Below are 24909 nucleotides of genomic sequence, written 5' to 3'. Positions count from 1 at the left end.
AGGTGAGACACACGGTAGATGAGTTCTTCCTCTGCTATGCTGAACATGTTACATACTGTAGATAACACACTCCATCTCATGGGCAATAGTGGAACAACAGGCAGCATTTTTTGGCTGGTGTTATGCCAAGTGTGCCATGTGTCACTTTGGTATTTGTTGTTAACTATCATTTTTATATATTTATATTTTTAGCTTTATTGTTGTTCTTATTGTAAAGCACTTTGTACCTTTCCCTTGTGAGTCACTGTATGAATAAAGTAGTTATGTTGGGGCATGTGTGTGTACCTGTGTATTTTATATAATGTTATGCCAAGGGGTTAACTAAAAAGAATCAGGGTCTAAAAACATTAATATAAGGATTAGGGAGGTCATTTATTTCTCAAAACCTATACAATCCGTTTCCAAATTCATATTTACAGTCTATAAGTAGCAGAGCCTTGTACTCCATTGGAGGGCAGTTTGGAGCATTCCTCAATTTTATGAGTTACAGTTCTGGACATTACAGAGTAAATATTTCTTTCATTCATTTATTCATTATCCGTAACCGCTTATCCTGTTCAGGGTCACAGGGGGGCTGGAGCCGATCCCAGCTGTCATTGGGCGAAGGCAGGGTTCACCCTGGACAGATCGCCAGACTATCGCAGGGCTTTTTTAATTTTTTCATCCATTTTGAAAAATGTAATCGATTGGTGGCTTTTGGACATAGCTCTTGCTATAAAAATTCAAACGTTGCCATATTGTCAATAAAAACACACAAATTGTCGAGGTCAGTATGTCCACTTCATTGCAAAAGACGAAACATATTCATTAGAATTAATTTAAGATTGACAATCACAGTCCATAATGGAGTTTAATCTTCCTTCATTTCGGTCAAAAAGATCATGCTCACAGTCAAGAACCATTCTGTTAAGGACTACAGTCTTCACTTTTGGGACTACAAATCCCAACATATATCAGCATATCACTATCAGCACTAGCTCTGTTTGAGAAGGATAACAGTTATTTTTATGTAGACACTTTAAGCCTCTGTAGACAGAAATTTATCTCAATTAAATGAAAATGGGATGGAAATGAATTACAGTTTTAAAGAAGAGAGTCTCATACAATTACGTAAAAAACTATGTTTATTTCAAAAAACATTCTCAATTCAACTCCACAATGATGGAATAAGCACCAAAGTATAACCCTACATCTATTACAATATACATATTGCTTTAGCTCCTGTTCATAATTCTCTCCATACGCTACTGATAAAATATAATAGTCTAATTTGGAGATGTACATGACCTCCATTAGTGGCAGCGTAATGGCTTTGGTAACATGGTTAAATAATTATTCAAATACAATAGAAGATTACACAGATATAAAAGCGCAAAGACATATTAAACAACTTTAGCAGTTTGCATATGAGATAACCTTCATGTGACACAAATATATAAAATAAAACATGCTCGAATAAAGCTTAAAATAAAAAGAAATTTTCTTTTAAAAATGTAATTCACAACTACAGCCAAAAACGGAAATTTCCAATTCTAAATTGAAAACCAGACCGTTAAAAACTGAACTGTTGGATTTGTAAGAAACAACTGGAGGGAATGAAACATTTGGCAGTAACAAAATAGAATGGATGACACAACTGATTGTCACCTGCAGGCCTCTGGTGACTGATTGGCGTTGGGTTCTGGTCCAAGCCGTCTTCCACAGACCAGAAACCCAATCCGGTTTATCCCACAGTCCCTCCTCTCAGAGGAGGCGCTCTACTGAGCTGGTTCCGTCTTGTTCTTCTTGTTCAGGACTTTGCGGAGGCTCTCAGGCATCAGGTAGGGCCTCTCTGCACTGCCATCGTTCCTCTCAAGATCCTCCACTGGAATGAGATTCAATAGGAGAGTTTGGTACCAAAGGTCATTGGAGCCACAGAGTACTTGTAAAAAATGAATATACATAACTAGTAAATCTGAGGGCCAGAGTTATTTTGGCTTGTTTCCACTTGTGCAAAAAAAGTTTAAAATGCATTATATAAACGAATAAAGCTTTGATTAATAGTTCAGACAATCACCAACAACATGAATCCACTCAGACTTTAAATAACATCGTTCCAGACTCACAGCCTCAAGTACTGTTTATTCAACCAACTTTACTGCCAAGCACACACTCCTTTGCTAAGATACTCTGAATGAAAAACTACACACATTGTAAAAACTTCAACATAAGAGACTGCGAAGAAGCTAGCCTCAAGAAAATCACCAATATTAGTTCAAACAGATAAAAAGCAGAAATAAAAGTTGCATTGATAGTGCAGAAACAAACACTGACAATCACGTGGTTCTAATCGAATAAACTCTAAAACAATCAGATAGCATCACAGGTGCAAACAGACCTGAGTTAACACTGTAAATTAGGCACATGAATGGCTTCAAGTTTCTATTGGCCCGTGGCAGTGGGAGGAAATATCAAAAGGCTAAAAAATAAAACGCTTCGAAATGTCAGTTTGGGACAGACAGGTCACAGTAAGCAATTCAAACAGCTACATTTTTAAACACATTCAAAAGTACCGTAAGCTAACTGGAGACATTTCAAGCACCATGTCATTAAGTGAGGGAAGACCTGGCTGTAAACTAAATCTGATCACGACTGATGGACGACCATTTCATTGTCTAAATCAGGCCACAAATGACCCACATTTCAAAAGCACTCATTTCTAGAAACATGCTTGATGTTCAATTGACCATTCGCTAAACCCCAGTTACTGTTGCCATGCCTGTAAAGATTTCACAGTGATAATTATGAGATTATAATCACATGGAATTCCTGGTCATTTTTGAACAAGATGATCCTTGATGTCAGACAGAGGTAGACAAAAGCAGTCTCCTTATTTTTAGACACAGTGATTTGCTAGTTGTAGCTAACTAGCTAATTAAGCTAACGTTAGCTCCATGAGATGGTTGAAAACACTTTCTCAAACCAGATGGACTCATGCTCATGAGAGACTGAGGCGAAGATAAGGAAACATATGGTAAAGAGGCTTTAGAGATGTTTTAAATGAGTAGAATATAATCTGTCATTAGTTGGAATCCCAGTGTATTAATACTGTAATTATTGCATGCGTAATACAGTTAACAATATTTTCCTGTTCCCCTTCGTGACTTAAATTTACTTCACTTTAAAAGGAAAGTTTTCATTGTGGTTTTTTTTCTTCATATTGCATTGCAATAGCCCGTTTAAAAAGATCATATACCAAACAACTAATCAATGCTGATATTGTATGCTAATAGATAAAGGAAGGATGATACACTACATGTTTTTTTTGCAGCCGATGATAGAACGTTCATTACGGACATGAGAGACACAAGCATTGATTTTGAGTTGCAAAAAATGACTTGTGAACATTAGATGTATGCTTTATGCTAGCAAGATATAAGCTTTTATGTTTAAATAGTTTGTTTACTTTTAACGATCGCAGGAGGACTAACCACTCCGCTAAGTGAACATTGTGCTATCTCCAATGATGAGTTTGGCTGCAGTGGCTCGTGTGTAAACTATCCTGCTCTTGAGTTTTTTGGAATAAGGAAAGAGTCGCTAAATTAGCTTACACTCTGATGTAGCATCTGGGGAATACGACAGTAAATGAACAGTTTACTGTAGTATTTGTAAATGAACTATCGTGAACAGGGCTTTTTCTAAAAGGAACCTGTTCCCCAACAAGATAACGTAGCATGAAATGCTCCTTTGCGTGGGAACCAATAAAGGGTTAGTACTATAGGTTGTAAGCTAGTTAGCCCAACATGCTAATGATAAACAGAGTTTAATCCACTCCATAAACCTTTGCTCTTAATGTAATTATTACCACCGCTAAGAAGGTAATATTTTCAGTTTGGTTTGTTGATTTGTTGGTCTATTTCACAGCAGGATTACAGGAAAAACTACCGGCCCAGATTTTCATGCAGTTTGGTAGAAGGGTGTAGCATGGGTCAAGGAAGAAGCCATCGAATTTTGGCGTGGATCCAAATCACGGGGCGGCTACACACAGCGGCCTTGGCAGAGGTCGCATTCTCCAAGTTAATTTCTTAAAGCTACCACCTTCCAAATTCCCACAGTCTAGTTAAGGTCGCTAATTGATGATTGGACAATCACCGATCAGGGGAGGGCTTTAGCAAATGGTCAATTAAGTAAAAGAATTCTTTACATCTAGTTTCCCCATGTTTCCTTGTGTGGAAGGACAGAGGAGGTTAACGGAAATATACACAATTCATCTGTGAATAAAGGACACACTGAATCTCCACTCTAAGGCATGTTGTTCTGTAGCTGTACTACGATCTGCCACTGTGATGAGAAGGTTAGTGCAAAGGAGGGTATCAACAAAGCACCTTACTACAATAGTTTAAGATAACAATAACAGTTAAAAGGTGCTGCAGGGGTTTTGTATGCCCGTAAATCTGTCTTTCCCCCAAAAAACTCTTATTTAAGCCGCCTCCTCTTCCTGAGCCTGCTGTTGCTTCAGCTGGATGTCTTCGTCGTCCTGTTGCCGAACAGAAGACGAGGACGGATCCTCTGTCACGTTCTTCCACAGAATCTCGCGAAGCGTTGAGGACATGTAATAAGGCCTTGCGGCTGAACCGTCATTGCGCTCCAGATCTTCACCTTATTGTGTGTGTGTGTCAATTTGTTAAGTGTTAATGGAAAAAAGAGAAAGAGAGTCAAATAGTAAGCAAGCAAAAGCACCCACAGCCATTTTTGAAACACCAAGCAGATGCAATTTTCAGTTTAACATACTGGACTGTTATTTTGAAGTTTGGCACACCGTATTCATGCAATTTAGAATTAGTGACAGCCCAACACCAGAAGCAAGGTGAAACTTGAAGAAGTGAGGTAAGTTTTCAGTTGATAGCTAATGAGCTTTGCATTTTATATCCGAGGCTTTCGTTCAATGAAACAGAGTTGAAATGCTGAGTTCTTTAACATGCGTTCACATGACATCGGAAATTCTAGAAGTAAGACAGGGACGGTTGTAGTTATACTTACAGAAACAGAGGAAGAGGGTGTCCACACACATGGCGTACACACTGAAAAATCCGTGGGCAATGAGGTAGGAGCCAACCACCACAGTCTGACGGGGACGACAAGAGTCAAATAACACAAATCAGGGGGAACAGAATTATACACTAATTCTGTTGTGTTTCTGATTGTAAAACACTACTGTTCCTGGGAAATGGAGCAGCCCACTCACCAGGATGGGTACCCAGTAGTAGTGGAGATGGGGGGCTGTGTTCTCAAAGGCCTTCACCCTCCCAGAGAAGAAGAAGAAGGCAAAGATCCCTGTGGAAGAAAAGGACATAAACATTCATAAGTCAAGTCCCCATTGACATCCATTGTATTTACTCTATATTCCAGCCGCAGCCTGCAGACAATAGAAACTCAATGCAAGCAGTGTGCTCCATGTTGCACACTGATTGGCTGTGAATAAGCGCATTATGTTGGTATGTTAATATAATTTACATAACACATAAAAGTCTATGGAAATCCATTCAGACACATAGTATTTATATTGTGCCAGTATTCCATTCAAATATAAAAAAAAAGCTCAGTATTTCCAGCTTATGGAATGTAAATAAGCTCATTATGACGACATGTTCTGTCCCGCTGTAAAGCACACAGTGACAGACTGTGAATGAGCTCATTATGATGACCGGTACAGTCAAAACTGTCATGCATTAAGGTTCAATGTGTTTTAAAGCTCCCATTCAATCCAATTCTATCAAATTCAGATCAATATGTATTCATATTCTAAAGTATGATAACAGGGCATGTCGATCAGCATTAACGCGCACATATATCACACAAAGTTTCTTCAGGAAATGCTTCTCTAGCAAAGCAGCACATTATATATCGTTTTTAGGTCATCGCGATGTCAACTTGTGCGATGAATATCGCCAAGGACTGCGGTATTGATTATTGTGTTAGTCGAAGGCCTGTTCCAGTAGAAAACTCCACTTGTAACTTTGGTGAATCCAAACTGATCCTTTAAAAAAACACCAAAGTCACACAATAACACTAACAAACCGATCGGGGCAGCGGTAGACCAGCAACTCTGGGGTAAAATTACTGTTTTTGTCAATGGAGTCTGGTGGCTTTGAAGAGAGCATAGATAACGTTCCCCGTCAGAAAATGTAACTATTATACTTTTTAATGGTGCTTTTTGTGTTTAGTTCAGTGTCCCGATTGTTCAATAAAAAATTGTTGGAAATTAGTTTCTTAAATTTTTTAATTCAACAAGCAGTTTGTTGTATTTAAGGAGTATACTGAAAGCAGCAGAGAAGCAGAACTGAGTACACTTATATACTGTATATAGTTATCGCAAGTAAAATTGTTAGCGCAACTTTTTACATTACCTCATATTTTTCCATATGGATGCAGCCCTATTCTCTAGTCTAAAATACTTTACATGTCCAACTAGATATGCAAGCATTAAGAATAAAAATAAAGAAATAAAACAGACTCACCCACGAGCCCAACAATGAGCAGTTTGCCCAAAAACAAGAGGAAGTCTGTCACTTTGTCTAAGATGGCCACCCTGGGGGAATAAAGAGAATCACATATGCTTTGCAATAGAGAGACTTCCAATCATATGAAATAAAACACACAAAAAAATGATGCAAATCCAACAAAACCCCGTATACACTCACCTGATCATGTTCCTCATGAGGAGGAGGAAGGCATCTCGGGCTGAGGTGCAAAAGTTTTTGCCGTAGATCGCCACCTGGAGGCCGAACACACTCATTACATTCAGATAATGCAACAATCCAAACTAATGTGTTTCTATTTTAATGACTGGATGAGTATAGTGACTTAAACCACCCACCATGATGTAAGCATTCCTGTTTATGAACTTGATACATTTCTCCAGACACCAGAAGCAGCACTTCAGACAGCACAACAGGAACTTGGTAAACTTATTTTGGGCTCCTGTGAATGAGACGGTGATTGACAGGTAAGTGAAGGTCTGACCAACACTGGAGACTGGTGTTCAGGTTATCCGAGTGATGTGACTCGAGCAGGCATCTGATTGTAGTCAAAAACAGCACCAGACCTTTCAACTTGTGGTCCAAGTACTCCAGCAAAACCCTGATGATCTGAATGATCGAGAGGATGAGGGATCCGAACGCCAGAGTTCCCGTGTGGTACCTGAAAAAAGATGCAAGGTGGGTAAAGTGTTACAAGTCAATTGTTAGGCGTGAGATAAGTAGAAACTTCCTCCACACACATACATATGCACACACGCACACACACCTGAGAGATCTCCCCAGGGCAGAAAAGATGGGGAAGGCAGGCATGTCGTCCGGCTTGACGACGGCCCAGTAGTACGAGGCGAAGGCCCCGGCCAGGGTCATCTGTCCCAGAGCCGTGACGAAGTTGGCGCACCAGAAGAAGAGGAAGACGTTGTAGAACTGAAGGCCGATCAGGTATTTGTGGTAGGCGGTCTCTCCGCCGTAGAAGGCGAAAAGGCACTCGGAGTCGGGGCACTGCGCTTTTTCCACACCGGTGGAGTAGTTCTGAGCACAGATACAGGTTATATAGAGACCTCCCACGCACACTGGGAATCCACGAGATTTATATTTAACGTGACGGAGCAACCGTCTCAATATGAGAACTGTGTTGGATCAACCAGAGTCAGAGATGTTGTGGAGGGATGAGAATTACTTATTAACAATAAGGTTGCCTGAAAACTGTAGTAAGATTTTTAAAATCCTGCCTTAAGGATCAAACATAAAATAAAAGGAGAAAACTTACCGCAGGTTCGCAGGTTTTTCTAGAGTGGTCGCATACTGTCTCATTGAAAATTTTGTAGATGGGTTCATTGGAAGTAGACAAGAAGCTGATAAGTTCTATTAAGGATCATAAGCTCTTTAAATTACTACAAATCCCATTCAACATTCCCGCTACTATGACATCACATTCATTTGGCACACTGTTGTCAACATTAATGGCTGACCTGCTTTACCACTTGAGCTGAAGTAGTTACCCACATGTGCTTTAAAAACAATTCTGCTTAATACAGTTGCAAACATATAAAACATCAAAAGGAGATGCCTGCAAGAAAAACTGAGGCTGAATTGAAATGTCTGGACTTCACTCATAGACTGTATATAAAAAGTGGACGTCACACATTGGTTTGTGGACTACGGTTTTGAAGCCTTGAGTTTGGCATTTTGGCCGCTGCCATCTTGCCTTTTTACAAACTGACTCATATATCAAAGTTCATGAGGTTCTGAAACAATCTTTGGAAAACTGGCCACTGAGTGATTTTCTTTGAAAGCAATCCCTCTGATTTAGGAGCTGCTGGTTTAATGCCCGGCTCAAGATACAGTTCAACAAAGGGTTTCTGGATTTTAATGTTTCCTACATGTTGCTCCTACGTTTCAGGCAACGCCCGACCCCGTATAATGACACTGGCTGACAGTGAGTTGAAAGGATACACAGCAGTAACGGCCCAGTAGGCGATGACCATGGCCAGGAGGAGGAACGTGAACAGAGGGTAGAAAAGGGAACTCATCACATGACCGACGGCTCTGTGAACACAACATCACAACCAATCAAAAAGAGGACATTCATCTATAGGAGTCATATTTTGATTACTTAATCTGTGCCATTAGTCACTTTAGACAATTAAATCCATCACGATGAGTCACAGTATTATGATTCTTAAGTCATTGATATGTCATCCTGTGAAGTCTGACCTGCTGGCTTCTTTGATGAGAGCAATGGCAATGAGGATCCTCTTCCTGAGGAAGATGAGCAGGAGGATGATGATGACCTCCACAATGGCCAGGATGATCACTGAAAGGAGAAGGGTCGCAGAGGGAGAGGTCATGAGGGTGTCTCTAATTTTATGGCAAATCATCAGAATCTATAGTCGAGTAGAGTTTGTGCTGATTACTGACTGAAGGCCAGCCAGGTCTGTCTGATCTGCAGGTAGACTGTGAGGTCCGTCTGGAAGCCCAGTTCCTGTATAGTCACATTGGCGCCTGCCTCTCCCTTCAGAGCGGCGTACTCCATGTAGCAGTGGAAAATACCTGGACAGAGATAACACACACATGGTTTTAAAAGAAACAGCAAGGAACTGGGTATTTTAACAACAAAATGGAACTTTACATTTTTTTTTAAATTGGGCAGTAAATATCAGGAGTGTGGCTGAGAGAATGCAGGGTTTAGTTTCCAGTAAGTGGGTTCAGTGGAAACACTGAGTTTGTTAAATGGGAGTTCATGGAAAGTTTTCCGTTGCAGAACTTAGGCTTTCGGTCAGTCACGATGGTAACTTACTCTGAGTTTACAGTAACCTGCTGGCTGGCCAGTTCTCTCACTGAAGTTTCTTTTCAAAGCTTTTATGCCCTTTTCTTTTTACAGGAATCTGTTTCTTGAGACTTTGTCAATCTGTTAAGTGACAGATTTTTGTCATTTAGACAAATAACTTTTACATTAAAGGTTTAGTTTGGATTTATTGAAGTGGAGCTGAAGCCTTTATCAATGCTCTCTTCAAAGACACTAGACTCCTTTGACAAAAACATTATTTGTACTTCGCAGAACACGGGAATAGCTGTTCTGCTGCTGCCACGATAGCTTAGTGTGTTTGTGTTTTTGTGTGACTTCAGTGTTTTAATTGGTTAGTTTGGATTCATCAAAGTCACACAATAACACTAACAAACTAACAGATTGAGGCGGTATTAGACCTGCAACTCTTGTGTTCTGCGATGTAAAATGAGTCTAGTGGCTTTAAGGGGATCATAGATATTGTCTTGAGTTCCCTGTCAGAAATTGTAAACATAGTGTACACTTAAACTGAGATTGATTGAAGTACAGACAGCTATATTCTGTAGTAATACACTGACTATGGAGAAGAAACTCACACAACCCCACTTCAATGAATCCAAAAATCCAGAGTGAAACAGAGAGAGAGAGAAAGAGAAAAGCGGTGTTTTAAAAAAACATTTAAATAGGCAGGAAGAAGATGTTGATATCTTTTCTCTCACAGGCTGCATCACTGATGGATGTAAAAAACTAATTAAAAGCACATAAACGCTTTTACTCATTTCTACTCAGACTCGTATGCTGCAATGTTCTTTAAAAATCACATTACCATAGTCCACATGGGCATGTATAAACATCTGAAGCTCGACCAGATTAAACTGGAGGCCCTGCTCTTTTTTCATCCGTTGCCATGGTGAAACTTTGCATTGATGATGGCTTTTTCTTTATTCACCAGACACATGTTTAACTTCAAGACGTCTCCTAATATCTTACTAAACACTGACTCTAAGCAGGTTCTGTGTGTGTAGTTTGTTCACACTGGAAAAGTGTCAAAAAGAAGTGAGCTCAAAACCATCAGCATGGATTCTTAAAATACAGTGTCTTAAAACCAATTGAGTGAGTAGAAAGAATTCAGGAACATCTTAGAAAACAATTAATTGCTATAAATTCTGTTTCGGAAAAAACATTCTACTGTCTCTGAAGTTTACTTATCAGAGGTATTTAAGTCTGACATGTATTGCATCATTTCTTTTTTGTATAGAATGGTAAAATTTGTTGATTTTTTTTGTACACCAACTGCCACTAAAATATACTTTAGAGATAGTATCTAGTATAAATGGTATACATTAAGTATGCAGTATGTGACTGGGACACAGCATCAGAGTTAACATACTCAGAGTTTATTGTACTCACTCTGATCCACTGTTTCTACTTTGTACAACTTCCTGTAAGTCGCTTTGGATAAAAGCGTCTGCTAAATGACTGTAATGTAATGTAATGTAATGTACAACCTGCTTTGAGTGTGACAAACACAATGTCTTGTGTGCTTTGGCTCTTACCATATCCTATGACCAGTATCACCATAACAATCATGACCCAGACCATGATCCCAGCCAGGAACCTCAGCAGGACAATGAAGAGCAGGCTGGTGAGCATCGCGATGACCAGCCCTCTGGAGAGAGTTGATGGTGTGAGGAGGGAAGGTGAGCACACATGTTGCACACACACACACACACACTGGATCAAAAAGATTTACAAAACGTGGGCGGGTGACTTACAACAGGATCCAGTACCAGGACTGTGTGTAATCCTCGAAGATCTTCATGACCACCTGACGAGCCTCAATAACCACGGTGGCATTCCTGCGGAGAGTACGGAGGGTACCGTTAGTAAAAAAAAAAAAAATAAACCGTGGCAGGCCGGGATAGGCCACGTACACACAGCTGTTTACAAAAGCGATGCACTCACTTGACTCCATCCACAAGATCCTTGGCATCCCTCATGGTTCCGCTTCCGTCATCAAAGTGAGAGTTGTTTCCCACGGTTACCACCCCTCCTTTCTTGCCCAAAGCTGGGAAACACCTGCGAGTGACTAAAGGAAAGTAGAAACATGAAATGAGTCTGGTTGATTTTATATTTTTCCGAAGTAAAAAAATTATGAAATACATGCCACGTCTAAACCAACAATCTGGATGTATACAACATCCATCCATGCAGCCATCCATCTTCCGTAACCGCTTATCCAGTTAAGGGTCGCAGGGGTGCTGGAGCCGATCCCAGCTGTCAATGGGCGAAGGCAGGGTTCACCCTGGACAGGTCGCCAGTCTGTCACAGGGCTGACATATATAGACAGACAACCACTCACACTCACATTCACACCTACGGGCAATTTAGAGTCATCAATGAACCTAACCTGCATGTCTTTGGACTGTGGGAGGAAGCCGGAGAACCCGGAGAGAACCCACGCTGACACGGGGAGAACATGCAAACTCCACACAGAAGGTTGTCTAGCCCGGGAATTGAACCCGGGCCCCTCTTGCTGTGAGGCGACAGTGCTAACCACTACACCACCATGCAGCATGTATACAACATCTAATATATTTTGGATCCAACTCACAGGGTCTGCTGGGGGTCAGCATGGCAGGACAGAGACCTAAGCTGAGGATTTGTGGTATGCCCTGAAACACAGCAAACATTTAAACCTGAACATTGAAACCTTTGGACAATCTAAGTAATTGAGGTAGTACAGAATGGCCTTGAAGGAAGCATCCAAGGAGGCTTCAACTCAACAACGTGTCTTTAAACTCACCATTGTGTTAGTCACACCTTCCTTGCAGAATGTCTTGTAGTAGTCAAAGTCATTTCTGTTGGTGTAGGCTTTCACCAACGTCATGAACTTTTCGGGGCACTTCTCCACACACATCTGAAATGGAGGAAGCGGCATTCATTTAAATCCCTACTACATACTAATAATGTTTTGCAATGAGCAGAGAAGAATACATGATGAGAGAAGAGGAGTTCACACCTGCGTGGTGGGACACTGGAACTCCAGCAGCACCATGGGGCTGGCACACTTCATGATGTTGAAGTAGAACAGCATTGGCTTGTTGCTGTTAAAACACACAGGTGAAATGGTTCAGAGGAAGAAAACGCTGACAGGGCAAATGTGCATGAGGAGGTGTTAAAGCCATGTCTGTGCATTTCAATGATTAGGACTCTTGTGAGGCTATGCTTCATTTCTGTTTGTTGGATGGGACATCCATAGATATACAGGTAGAATAGTACAAGTGGTTTCATGGATTCCATATGGAAAAGGACTAGACAAAACATAGCAGCACATTTAATGGAAATCAATCATCCTGTCTCTTTACTGACATATATGAGAGTTTGAGATGCTAGGTCTTTTTAATGCAAAACTTCTGTAATCAGATGCTCCAGATCGGTGCTCAGCTGTTTCCGCATACATGTGTATGCATTTTAAGGGCCCCAACACAGCGGCAAAATTTTTTGTACAATCATTACCATATTTGTGAAAGAAGAACAGCATGACAGTTGACATTACAGTAGGGGAAGAACTGAGCACTCTGAATACAATGGAATTCATTTTGAGTCAGCTGTTTCCGCATACATGTGTACACACTTGTTCACTTCAATGCGACCCGCCTATATTTTGTGGTCAGAGGAGCGGCTGTAAAACGGATGATAAACACATTTCATTTCCTTTAAACTCTTCACAGTAAAAGTAAAATAAAATCTATGCTGCTTACTCTTCCTCCCTGCAGTATTGGCAGACCTGTTTTATTAATGAATACCCACTAACGAAACTCCACTTATTCTGTGTAATTGTTTTACTCCGGTTCTATTGTTATTTAAAGGCTTTTAATTTGAAAAGAAGAAATCAAGAAATGTTGGGGTTTTATCAGCAGTAACTTAACAGGCCACAAACTGCTTCATTCAGCTTTACCTCCTCTCGTCCCTTTGCTTTTACTCTGGAGACCTATTTTTTCATAAATTGTCTGGATTGTCTCCACACCTCACTACAATCCTTACTTAATGCAATCCAGGCCACCTCGGCATGAGGTCTGGCTGATTGGATCCCAGCCTCAGAGCGAACAGACTTGATTGTTAATGCGTCTTGGTGTGATCAGATGACAGAGGTCGCAGTGAAGAGACAAGTGTCACCATGGCCAGAGAGAGGGGAAGATTTAGAGAAGGTGCTCCTCATTAGGGAGGCACTCTAGATTTCTAAATTGGGCCCCTTAATCCCCAAAGTGTTAAATAAGAAACAAAAAACATTTTCTTAATTATATTTGTTCTAAATAAAAGACATTTAGTTAGTAGATTGATGGGTAAAGGACAACGGCAAATTGATTTGGATTTGACTATTTCGGGTTATCTATGAATATTAACACATGGAAGAGATCTGAGTATGCCGTTTTAAAAATAAACTAGAAAACAATAGATAAAAGAATACAGAGTTTGTTTCGTGTATTGAAAAACAGATATTCAATTATTTTGATGGGTTAAAGTTCCAGAGAATATTCTGAAATCAGGATTGTAAAATAATTTGTTTTGTATTTATTAATTTATCTTTTTTTCTTGCAATGTTTGTCTCAACTACTATTTTTGAGGTAAAGGACGATGAAGATGTTTGTACATTTCAACTTCCCCGATGGTTCACATTAATTGAATTTTTTTTTTTTTAAAGTGACGGTTGTTTTACGTTTGACACCATCAACCTTTGAAGTTCACACCATTCTGCACATCAATAATAATTATAATCTGTACTTTGAAAGCAACTCACGCAAGTGGGGTGCCAGCCTGCCCACAGAACTGGCCTCGACTGTCCGTGGGATAGATCACTTTCCTGGGGTCGCCCTGGGACCAGGCTGGGAGCGCAGAAACGGAGGTTACAAAAAACAATGTTTGAGTTTAAGATTGTGTTTTTACAAGTGTACCAATTCGCAGAGAGTTTTTTTTTCTTACCCAGTATTCCCACTGCGATATAACCCAGTATGGCGATAATGAAGAGGATGCAGCATACAATGTCTGTGCAGCCCCTAGAGAGGACAGAGCAAAGTGTGAAGGGGTCCAAAACTCTTTGTGAAAACCAGAAGTAAAGTCCCTTCCCTCTCTCACCTGTTCTGGATCGGGCCCTTGAAGGTTGCGTCATACTTCCTCGGCTCGCCTGCACAGAAGAAAAAAGAAATGCATTTATCACTCTTTGATTGTGACCACTGAAAGCATTTCTGCGAGATCTCTAAAACCGTACAGGCAACATCATATGATAAAAATAGAGACGCACCTTCCACCTACATGAGCTGATTTAAGGTCAAGAAAACTACTCCCACCCCCCTTTTCCTCCCATTCTTCTGTCAGATGACTTTCCCCTAAAGGCAGACACGCCTGGCAACACAACAAATTCCTCCCTGGTGACTAAGCAGAGGCAGACCCACGTGTAAGACGGAGCCCACACCGCCACTAGGGGGGCCTAAATCATTCATTTGACGAGGCATTAATGTCATGTTGTTGTAAGATTTATGCCAAATTCAAGTTGAAACACTGATGCAATATATTTTGCCATCATGTCATTTGAGATTCTGAGTGTTCAAATGATGCTCTGCCGGTTCTGATAACTATTGCCGGCTCCGGCCATTTAATTATGTTAGGTTATCTGAGGTCAGCACGTCAGAAGCAGGAGGAAGGAGCTTCTATTATATAAGCACATTCATCTTTTAGCTCTGAGCGAAGTTCATCAGGGAACATTAGCTTCTCTTTGCAGGTCAGTGCTCTCCAGGGGCAGACATAAGAAAGCAATATATCACATTAGTGAAGGAAAGCAAAGAGGAAGTAAAAGAGCATTGAGTAAAAAGTCACAGATGAGCAGTCGGCACAGTCACAACACAAAATATTGGTTTTATATCCAAGTAGTCATTACATTTACATTATTACATTACAGTCATTTAGCAGATGCTTTTATCCAAAGCGACTTACAGTCAGTAGTATGTTACATATCATTCACCCATTCACACACTGATGACAGGCTACCATCAAGGTGCCACCATCAGACTCTAACTAACATTCATGCAACATCCAGTCCACACTGATGGCAAGCCTTCAGGAGCAACTTGGGGTTAAGTGTCTTGCCCAAGGACACATCGACTGCCAAAGCCGGGTATCGAACCACCGACCCTCTGATTGAAGAACTACCTTGCTCTCCACTACGCCACAGTCAATGTTTTAGCTGCCTTTTCAGGCCTTTAAACCATCTAACACCAACCAACATGTGTGTAGCATTGCATTCAGACACTTTAAAAGTCAAGACATGGAGTATGATATTCTTCCTGGCGTCTTTGCATATCTATTATGTATGCAGTCCGGAGGATAATGCTGCAGCATGCATTAACCAGGCGAGCTCTTAGAGAAGTCACAGCTTCCTGTTAGAAACAGCATGGGTGTTGTATTTCAAAAACAGGGTGTGATATCGGTGTGGTCACTACGAGCTGCAATTTTTGACAATTTGAAGACAAGTTTAACTGCTTCAATATAAATTGTGATTCCCGAAGCATTTTCATTGATTAATATGAGGTCAGAGTCAACTTCAGCTAAGAAACGGTGGACCTTGTTAACTTTGATATGTAACTGTAGGATCCAGCGAAAGGCTTAATGATTCATGGATTCAAGATAAGTAAACCCTACACCCTGTTATGATTGTCCACAAACACACACGGCGCAGTAATATTTGTGCAAAGAGAAAACTCTGATAAAAGATCTCCCATCACTCACACACACCTGTATAATCAGCAGAGCTGCCAGCAGTAGCAGGCTCCACACACACACACACACACACACACACACACACCCATTCCTTCCCAACAGTGTTGACATCCTGATACTGCCACTCCAGTTTCACTCAACACAGACACTTCATGATAGAAATTCATGTTTTTTAAAGCAGTGAGCAGAGCAAGGGCTAAAGGTTAACCAATAATCCTCGGGTCATTTGACTTTTTAGATGAAAACAGAATGACAAAAAAAGCTGGGAACGAATAGAAAACTAAAGCAAAAAAAGAGTAGTTACCATGCTTTCCGTAAAATTCTTCTCCTTCCTCAGACATGTTGAATTCCTCTCTAGGTCAAATGTTGAAATGTACAGAGAGCCCTTTTGCTCTTTTCTACAGCTACTTGGTTCACTTCTTCCTCACTCTCTGCCGGTTCAAATGAGCCAGAGCAGGGGAAAACACGGGTATTGTGGAGGCAGAAACCAGTCCAACCTGTCCCAGTGAATAGCTGTGAATGTATGCAGCCAACCTCAGGGCCCCCCCCTGTGTTTATCCCGAAACAACTGCCTCTTTCCAATCTGGGCCCCACCTGTGCATCTCCCTTTGTCTCCTCCCACTTCCAAAAAGACTGTCTTTCAGTCTGCTTTTCCCACTTTGATTCTGTCCCAAAAACAAACGCTAACCAATAAAGGCAAATTTACTATTTCACAGGAAGTGAGTGAGAGAAAAGAGGCGTGGATATGTGAATGTGTGGGTGGGGACTAAAGTCAAAGTACTTATTTGTTATCAGAAACATGTGTTTGCAGACAACAAGGAGAAACTCCGCCTGCAACGCTGTGCCCCCAGTGGTGTAGCTGCAGAGGAAGAGGAGACATGATTACATTCAGGATATTTAATTAATTCTTTTAATTATTTAACTATATAGTTTTACAGATATATCGATAATATCAGGCTAAAATATCCATAATTTTATGATATTGAGTAATTAAATTAAATTGCCATGTGGAGCAGCTAAAATAGGTTCAGGTCTCTTCCACTCAAAGCGTTTGCCCCCATCTTGTGGGGACATGGAAGTATAGCACGGGGGCCGGATGAGCTAAAACAAAAATCTGTTTATAGATTATTTTCTAGACACTTTGGCTCCTTCTCTGTTCTCTACACAACAGCCGAAGGCAATCAGAGTATGTTAGATTCATTAACAATTCTAACAAAGAGTCCACAGAAGGACGAGATGCCACAAATGTTTTTAACAGATGCCATTTTTTGGATGGCTGAAAGTTTCCATACACTCTGTTCTTGTTTCATTGCCAGTGTTACTGTGTGTGGGGATTCCCATCAGGAGCCCTGGCTCTGTTGTAATTTCCATAACCCAACAAGCGACTTTGAAACAGAGGGCCGTAGTTTCAGGGGAATTCAATTTCTTGGTGGACAACAATAGTTCTTACTTCCATCTATTGTCCTTTCACTGATGCTACAGGTTTAATCTCAATGTGCAAATCTTCTTGAACCTTTAGCTTGGACTGGCTGACAGCTTGTTGGGACATTGCAGCGAGTGACGTATGGTGAAGTAAAACCCACCAGTCTGTTTTTTTAAACAGGCCTAAATTAATTATTGGTAATCTTTTTATTTGGTGGCAGTGAGCAATTGTTTTTTATCTATTGAAAGCTCTCCAAGGGATCTAATCTAGTTCCAATGACCAACCACTGTGCAACCAGACAACCCTTTGGCATTCACTAAAATCATTAAAATATACAAATGGAATTTGCAATATGTGTAAGAGCTTTTATTTAATTATGATATGCCATACTGTTTGTTTTTTAACGTATAAACAATCAGTCTTCATGTTATGTTTTTGTTTTGTTTAAGTACAGTATTAGTGTATCTATTCATTGTTTTGTTATTATTTATTTTTTTTAATTTTCATGGTTTCTGTTGAGTTGGAGAGCATCGTTTTCACTGAAACAAAATCAAAAATGAAACTGAATCCAAACTTGATGTCTTGCATTGTTTCGCCTTTAGGTACAGAATTTGTTTTGTTCATTGTGTTGTGTGTCATTACATTCCTGAGTTTCCCCTGCTTTAATTTCTTGCCACCACTCTAACCATCCTGAATCTACAAGAAATCCAGGAGGCCTTTTTCATGGAAAATATTTTGAAGACCCACAGAAGGCCCCTTAAATGAATGGCCACCTTAGGGTGGTGGAGGGTTTTGTGTGCCCCAGTGACCCTGGGAGCTGTGTTGTCGGGCGTAATAGCTCCTGGTAGGGTCTCCCAAGGTAAAGTGGTCCTAGGAGAGGGGCCAGACCAAGAGGGACTCACTGTCTCTATATGAATCAGGCAGAAAAGAATTGTAGCACGTCGTCTCGAAAAGGGGAACTGGGGCTCTCTCCTGGACAACCACAAGCCGAGTGCCATATAAAACTGCCATAAATCGAGAATGATGACAGGAAAATACATGTACTTTTTATTTTCATCTTTTAATCTACAAGCAGTCCTGTTGGCCTATTTCAAGGAAAACATTTTGACATGTCACAGTAGGAAAAGCACAGGTGTAAATAATAATAATCTCTGATGCCTGAGTTTCAGGTGGTTATATGTTATTAGTAACTACTGTGCTTTTCCTGCTTTGACTAGTCAAATATCTGCAAAGGCACATTGTCCACTGTTAACTATGCAGCACATATGTATAGTCATTAGCCCTGTGGTTCCTAATCTGTTTTAAAATTTTAATCATGCTCTCCTTTTTGGAAGCTGAATTAAAATTTTGCACCCTTAGTAAAATAATCCTATTTTATCAACCAGCAACAATAATGGGTATGCTAGTAACAAGTAGCACTTTTTTGATATGTTATTTACAATACCTGTTTATTTAACAGCAGACATTGTGACTTGTCAAAGCAGGAAAAGCACAGGTGGAGCTTATAACGTTAACGATGAGTTGTTGGTCACACCTGTGTTTGACAGGTCAACATGCCTTCTGTAAAAGACGTCTGTTCAACATTTTGAGTGGTAGTAGCTTTGCAACAACCAAAACAAGTTCAAATAATCAGTTAAAGTAAGAAAGAAAGTCATAAATTTAGATATTCGAGGGCTAAAGGACTGTGATAACATAGCCAGACAGAACAGAAGGCAGACTTTGATACCATAACAAGGCCACAGCGGCTGCCCTTCCTGCCCATCTCCCACATCTCTCTAATTACGGTAAGAGGGCGTGGAGTGTATAAAAAGGGAAGCAACACACACACACACACACACACACACACACACACACACACACACACACACACACATACACATCTTCGATATACCCACAGTAAAATGTCAAGCAACAAAAAAGTTTCCATGTTTCTAATAAGTCAGAGCAGTTGGATCTGCCATCCAAACTTTTAAAATGCGTCACCACTGTTCCCATTTCTACCGAACTCATACCGTCACCTACCTTATCTCTGCTGTTACACACAGTGCAGATTTCTGTAACTCAGACACAGACGACAGAAAGTGAAACCAAGATCCAATTTATATATTTAGCCTCTATGGGAATTACACCGAATTAGCAAAACTATTTGCTGACATAAGAGGCAAACAGGAAGCCATTTTCTAAACATATTCATTCATAGTTCATTCCTCAGACACAAACAATGCACTGTCCTGACTATAGCAGAAGACTTTCTAAGGAACAATTCAGGGAAATAATAGCTGGAAAAATTCCCAAAAATGTGTTGCTTTTATTTTAACAAAGATAAATATTTCTCATCAATCAGGAGGGCCGGCAAGATCAGTCAAGATCAGCAAACAGAGCTCCAGAGATGGTGGTAGAAGAAACTAACTAACACAGAGGACAGCTCACTAGGGTGGTCTCGCTTTGAAATCCAAATTACTCTGCATTTGTAACTCCTCCTCTTCACAATACTCATTTTCCCAGACCTTATAACCAGTCCCACACTGCCCACAACATGCCTGTTTTGTATTTCACGCTTTAGGCGAGTCAGCAGGCTGCAATGACAGAGATGTTTTTAGCTGTTTGTTAGCAGTGGGGAGGAAAAGTTTCAGCATAAAGGAATTGATCTGAAAACAGAAACAGGACTTAATCTGCACATGTAGCTCAAACAAGCTTCAACAAACTAAAAGGACATGAAAGAGAGACCAGGGGAGCTCAGCATCGGGTTTCAAAACCACTCTCCTAAATTTGGCTCATAATTACACCTAATCTGCACCATGGGCATGGCTGCCTGGCTGCTTCAAATCCTGTCATTGAGGTTTCTATATCTGGACCTGAAATTACTCCAACATGTGAAACTAGTAGATCCTGCAGTATGTTTAAGGGGGTTTAGGTTACTGCCCTTGTGTCCTTTTTTAGCTGGTTTTCCTCTATAGTCTCGAGACGGACTGATAAATATTAATGTGTGTTGTACTAAAGGCTGTTCTCTCAAGGCTCGGTCGTTTCTTAAGTGAAACCAGTAACAAGCATCTTCTCCTTCATGTCCAAATACAATCATGTTGTTTCTGCCTGTCCCGCAGCCTTGACACACTCTTGAGTATTCAGTATGGTTCTTCCTCCTGGGGAGGGGCTGGTAATGTGAGAAAATTAGCCGATGTGTGGCAGGCAGAGTTGAGAAGGGTGTGTGCAGAGAAGAGGACTAAAACACAGTGTTAAAGCCACATCAAAAGAGCAATATAACACCCTGCAAAAGCTATAGATAATAATAATCAATCCTTTATTAGTCCCACAATGGGGAAATTATTTCTCTGCATTTAACCCATCCCGGAGGAGCAGTGGGCTGCAATGAAGCGCCCGGGGAGCAACTTGGGGTTAGGTGTCTTGCTCAAGGACACCTCGGCATGTTGACTGTAGAGGGGTTTGAACCACCAACCTTGTGGTTACGGGACAAGCGCTCTACCTCATGTGCCACAGCCGCCCCAATGCTCAACATGGATGCTCAACATGTCGCTACGGAACAACATGCAGTGCAAAATATCTGCTCCAAAACTACATTTTATGAAATGGAGCAAAGAGCTGAATATCACACCCTGCATATTACAGAGTGCATCACTATGAAAAACAATTCTAAGAGATATTGGGGTAAGGAAGGCCTGATTACAACCACGTAAACTAGAGAGGCCATCCAAGCCAACTAAAGGCATACTGCTTTGAACAATACATATATAGTTGTATGGTATATTATGCATTCTGAGCATAATATACCTAACATGACCCTGACAGACGTCAACCACATACCTCACAAGTTTGAGGCATTTTCTAATAAGCTCTATACATCACTGTTGCCAGCTTCCATACCAGTCTGAGGAATGTGGCAGCCACTGGATAAGGCAGCAGATGAACTGGGACATTGTGCACCCTGACAATGCACGAAGCACTCTGTCCCAGCAGCTTTCTAACCTGTGTATGCATGCACTTTATCCCGAGATAAAACAGGAAACTCACCATTTAAAGTAACGTACAAGTTCTTATGAGGGTTTGAGTAAGTCCACAAGAGAACGTTAGAAACCAGCAAACGTAAGACAAAAGCAACCTTGTTTACAGTTGTAGTTTCTGAGTCTCTGAGTGTCTGCTATCCCGGGACAGTCTGAAAGCAAAGCGTGCCCGTGTTGGACTTTAAATAATTACCATATTTCGGTTTCTCCTCCAGCTCCATGATAACGGAGTGCTTCCTCCGGTCCAAAGGTCTTTCTATTATTTGTTGGGTGGGTGGAGACTAACTACAGCATATTCCCAGCCTGGACGGAGGTTATCGTTTGACGCTTTTGACACTTGGACCACTCCAGAAGAAGTGTGCTGCTAACATTTAAAGGGACATTCCTCATGAGGAGAGTGCTGGCCAATGAGAACGCAGGATACAGTGATTGACAGGGTGCTAAGCCAATCGCTGAGCAAAGGCGGTTCACTTAACTCGCACCGTTAAGTGATACAGGCAGAACTGTGCAATGAGCCGCTATAACTGTCTAACAAGCACCAAATCCTGTGAATCTCAGTGTTTTATAGAATATAACGAGGTCTTTATCGCTTGTGTGTGTGTCATTCAGTATTAATTCACAGCTAAACATGTGACTACATCAGCCAAGGTGTACTCCAGATCAAATGGCATGGAATTACTTGTTTTAGCCTGATGAAATTCAAGAAAACATTCATTATAAACGCAATCTATTCATTCATTATTCAACTTACATGCCTAACATGGCCTCGTATGACTCTGCACTCTGTGAGTCACGACAGCTGCTAGTCGGCTGCAGAGGAGGAGGAGGGAGGTCTAAGTAGTAGAATAAGAAATACCACAATGTAAAAAAAACACTATATCACCAGTAAAAAAAATCTTAATGTTACTTTTGTGATAATACAGAGGTATTATGGGCAAAATGTAACATGCATTTCTTTTAATAGAATCATCCACTATGAAGATCGGACCCTTCAGAGGATTATATTAATGTAATGCGTGGGTTGTACTGTATTTAGGTCACATTAAAGGGGCAATCCACCAATAATTAATATCAAGTGCAGTTTACTCACACAGAGAAGGTTTGTATTAAAACTGCTAAAACAGTTGTAAAATGTCTTCTGTGGCTCTGGAGGGAGCTTTCCACTGTCTGAAAAAACCCATGTCTGAGACTAAAAGTCAAGATATCTCAGGCTCTGCCGCTTTGACAATTAAAAAAATGTATCTCTTGTCACCAACTTAACTGAAGTGCAATACTAAGTCACTAAATTGCTGGAGTGCTCCTTGAGTATGCAAGTTAAAAGTTCTAGTAGATAGATAGATAGATAGATAGATAGATAGATAGATAGATAGATAGATAGATAGATAGATAGATAGATAGATAGATAGATAGATAGATAGATAGATAGATTTTTTTTAACGTATAAACAATCAGTCTTCATGTTATGTTTTTGTTTTGTTTAAGTACAGTATTAGTGTATCTATTCATTGTGTTGTTATTTTTTTTTTTTTCATTTACCATTAATCACTGTTATAATAGAAGTAAACCTCTTGGGAGTGTCAAATAATATATTTTCATGGTTTCTGTTGAGTTGGAGAGCATCGTTTTCACTGAAACAAAATCAAAAATGAAACTGAATCCAAACTTGATGTCTTGCATTGTTTCGCCTTCAGGTACAGAATTTGTTTTGTTCATTGTGTTGTGTGTCATTACATTCCTGAGTTTCCCCTGCTTTAATTTCTTGCCACCACTCTAACCATCCTGAATCTACAAGAAATCCAGGAGGCCTTTTTCATGGAAAATATTTTGAAGACCCACAGAAGGCCCCTTAAATGAATCGCCACCTTAGGGTGGTGGAGGGTTTTGTGTGCCCCAGTGACCCTGGGAGCTGTGTTGTCGGGCGTAATAGCTCCTGGTAGGGTCTCCCAAGGTAAAGTGGTCCTAGGAGAGGGGCCAGACCAAGAGGGACTCACTGTCTCTATATGAATCAGGCAGAAAAGAATTGTAGCACGTCGTCTCGAAAAGGGGAACTGGGGCTCTCTCCTGGACAACCACAAGCCGAGTGCCATATAAAACTGCCATAAATCGAGAATGATGACAGGAAAATACATGTACTTTTTATTTTCATCTTTTAATCTACAAGCAGTCCTGTTGGCCTATTTCAAGGAAAACATTTTGACATGTCACAGTAGGAAAAGCACAGGTGTAAATAATAATAATCTCTGATGCCTGAGTTTCAGGTGGTTATATGTTATTAGTAACTACTGTGCTTTTCCTGCTTTGACTAGTCAAATATCTGCATCAAAAAAAGGCATATTGTCCACTGTTAACTATACAGCACATATGTATAGTCATTAGCCCTGTGGTTCCTAATCTGTTTTAAAATTTTAATCATGCTCTCCTTTTTGGAAGCCGAATTAAAATTTTGCAATAATGGGTATGCTAGTAACAAGTAGCACTTTTATTATAGATAGATAGATAGATAGATAGATAGATAGATAGATAGATAGATAGATAGATAGATAGATAGATAGATAGATAGATAGATAGATAGATAGATAGATAGATAGATAGATTCCTTTATTGATACATTCGGTGCAGCTCATTTTAACATAGCCTGACATTGTAATGTATCATGCTGTAGGAGCTGACCATACATACATTTTTTAAATCTGCAAATAACTATTGCTGTCAGATTAATATGGTGGAGAAAAAACATTTGTTTGTCAATGAAAGAAAATGAGGACAAAATGATTCAAATGAATCTAAAGTCTTACTCCTTTTTCGTGGACGTTTTTTTTTTATTGAATACTGAACCCATTTAGTTTTGTTATGTCAGGCTTGCACTTATGGAAAATCGTTGCACTGAAAAACGTTATTGGTCTCCTGCACAGAACCTTTAAAAACTTTCAGAAAACTTGTCCCTGAGTAGCTCTCTTAATGATAAGACTACAGCATGTGTACGTCACGTCACCCAGCAGAGAAGGAGCACTGGTGTGAGAACAGTTGTGTCTGTTGTCAGGGCAGGAGGGAGGGCTGAACCTATTGGGAATTTGGGAACAGCTGTCATTCTTCCCTCGTACTGTTTTATTCTGGGATCTGAAACATGATTACAGCCACAACAATCCACTCCTCCTGCCGATGAGCCAATCACAGCCGTCTGCAGTTGCTGACGTTTCAAGTTTCATCTTCAATGATGATGGGACAGCACATAGTTTATTCATAATGTTTAAAATCATGGTCTCAAGATTGTATATGCAGTACTGCTTCCACATAGAGAATACCATTGGGTATGTCAAAAGGTCATGGTTTAATCTCTGGCACATGGCTGGCAAGTCCAAGCTTTGCGTGCTTTACGTGATGACGTCAGGCTGT

General features: G+C 40.4%; 1 protein-coding gene across 3 annotated transcripts; it reads right to left on the bottom strand.

The window, feature by feature from the left end:
- Nucleotides 1–1106: 1106 nt before the first annotated feature.
- On the bottom strand, nt 1107–21868 carry LOC129098120 (choline transporter-like protein 2). 3 transcript variants are annotated; one of them, XM_054607093.1, is made up of 22 exons: nt 21710–21868; nt 14440–14488; nt 14287–14360; nt 14105–14189; nt 12326–12410; nt 12110–12223; nt 11918–11978; nt 11269–11392; nt 11079–11162; nt 10860–10972; nt 8937–9068; nt 8733–8832; nt 8472–8564; nt 7786–7870; nt 7285–7547; nt 7085–7179; nt 6857–6960; nt 6681–6754; nt 6498–6568; nt 5225–5313; nt 5020–5104; nt 1107–1864 (listed from the first exon to the last, which is right to left on the bottom strand). In XM_054607093.1, the coding sequence occupies exons 1-22, from the start codon at nt 21735–21737 to the stop codon at nt 1758–1760; spliced, it is 2115 nt and encodes a 704-aa protein (XP_054463068.1). In that variant the 5' UTR covers nt 21738–21868; the 3' UTR covers nt 1107–1757. The 3 variants fall into 3 exon arrangements, with proteins under 3 accessions (XP_054463068.1, XP_054463067.1, XP_054463069.1); XM_054607092.1 differs by lacking the exon at nt 21710–21868 and adding an exon at nt 16382–16816; XM_054607094.1 differs by lacking the exons at nt 1107–1864; nt 21710–21868 and adding exons at nt 4445–4638; nt 16382–16816.
- Nucleotides 21869–24909: the final 3041 nt, after the last annotated feature.

Source organism: Anoplopoma fimbria, chromosome 11, assembly GCF_027596085.1.
Source record: "Anoplopoma fimbria isolate UVic2021 breed Golden Eagle Sablefish chromosome 11, Afim_UVic_2022, whole genome shotgun sequence".
Taxonomy (NCBI): Eukaryota; Metazoa; Chordata; class Actinopteri; order Perciformes; family Anoplopomatidae; genus Anoplopoma; species Anoplopoma fimbria.
The sequence above is the reverse complement of the archived record's forward strand: the minus strand, read 5'-3'. Positions and strand labels throughout refer to the sequence as shown.

What these genes read in the sequence shown, in the direction of transcription:
- LOC129098120 (XM_054607094.1), bottom strand. Translation starts at nt 16,418, where the DNA reads ATGTCTGAGGAAGGAGAAGAATTTTACGGAAAGCATG. An exon ending in GAAAAACCTGCGAACCTGCG is followed by an intron (nt 7,548 to 7,785) that starts GTAAGTTTTCTC and finishes ATCTGTGCTCAG; the next exon opens with AACTACTCCACCGGTGTGGA. An exon ending in GCTCATTGTTGGGCTCGTGG is followed by an intron (nt 5,314 to 6,497) that starts GTGAGTCTGTTT and finishes TTTCTTCCACAG; the next exon opens with GGATCTTTGCCTTCTTCTTC.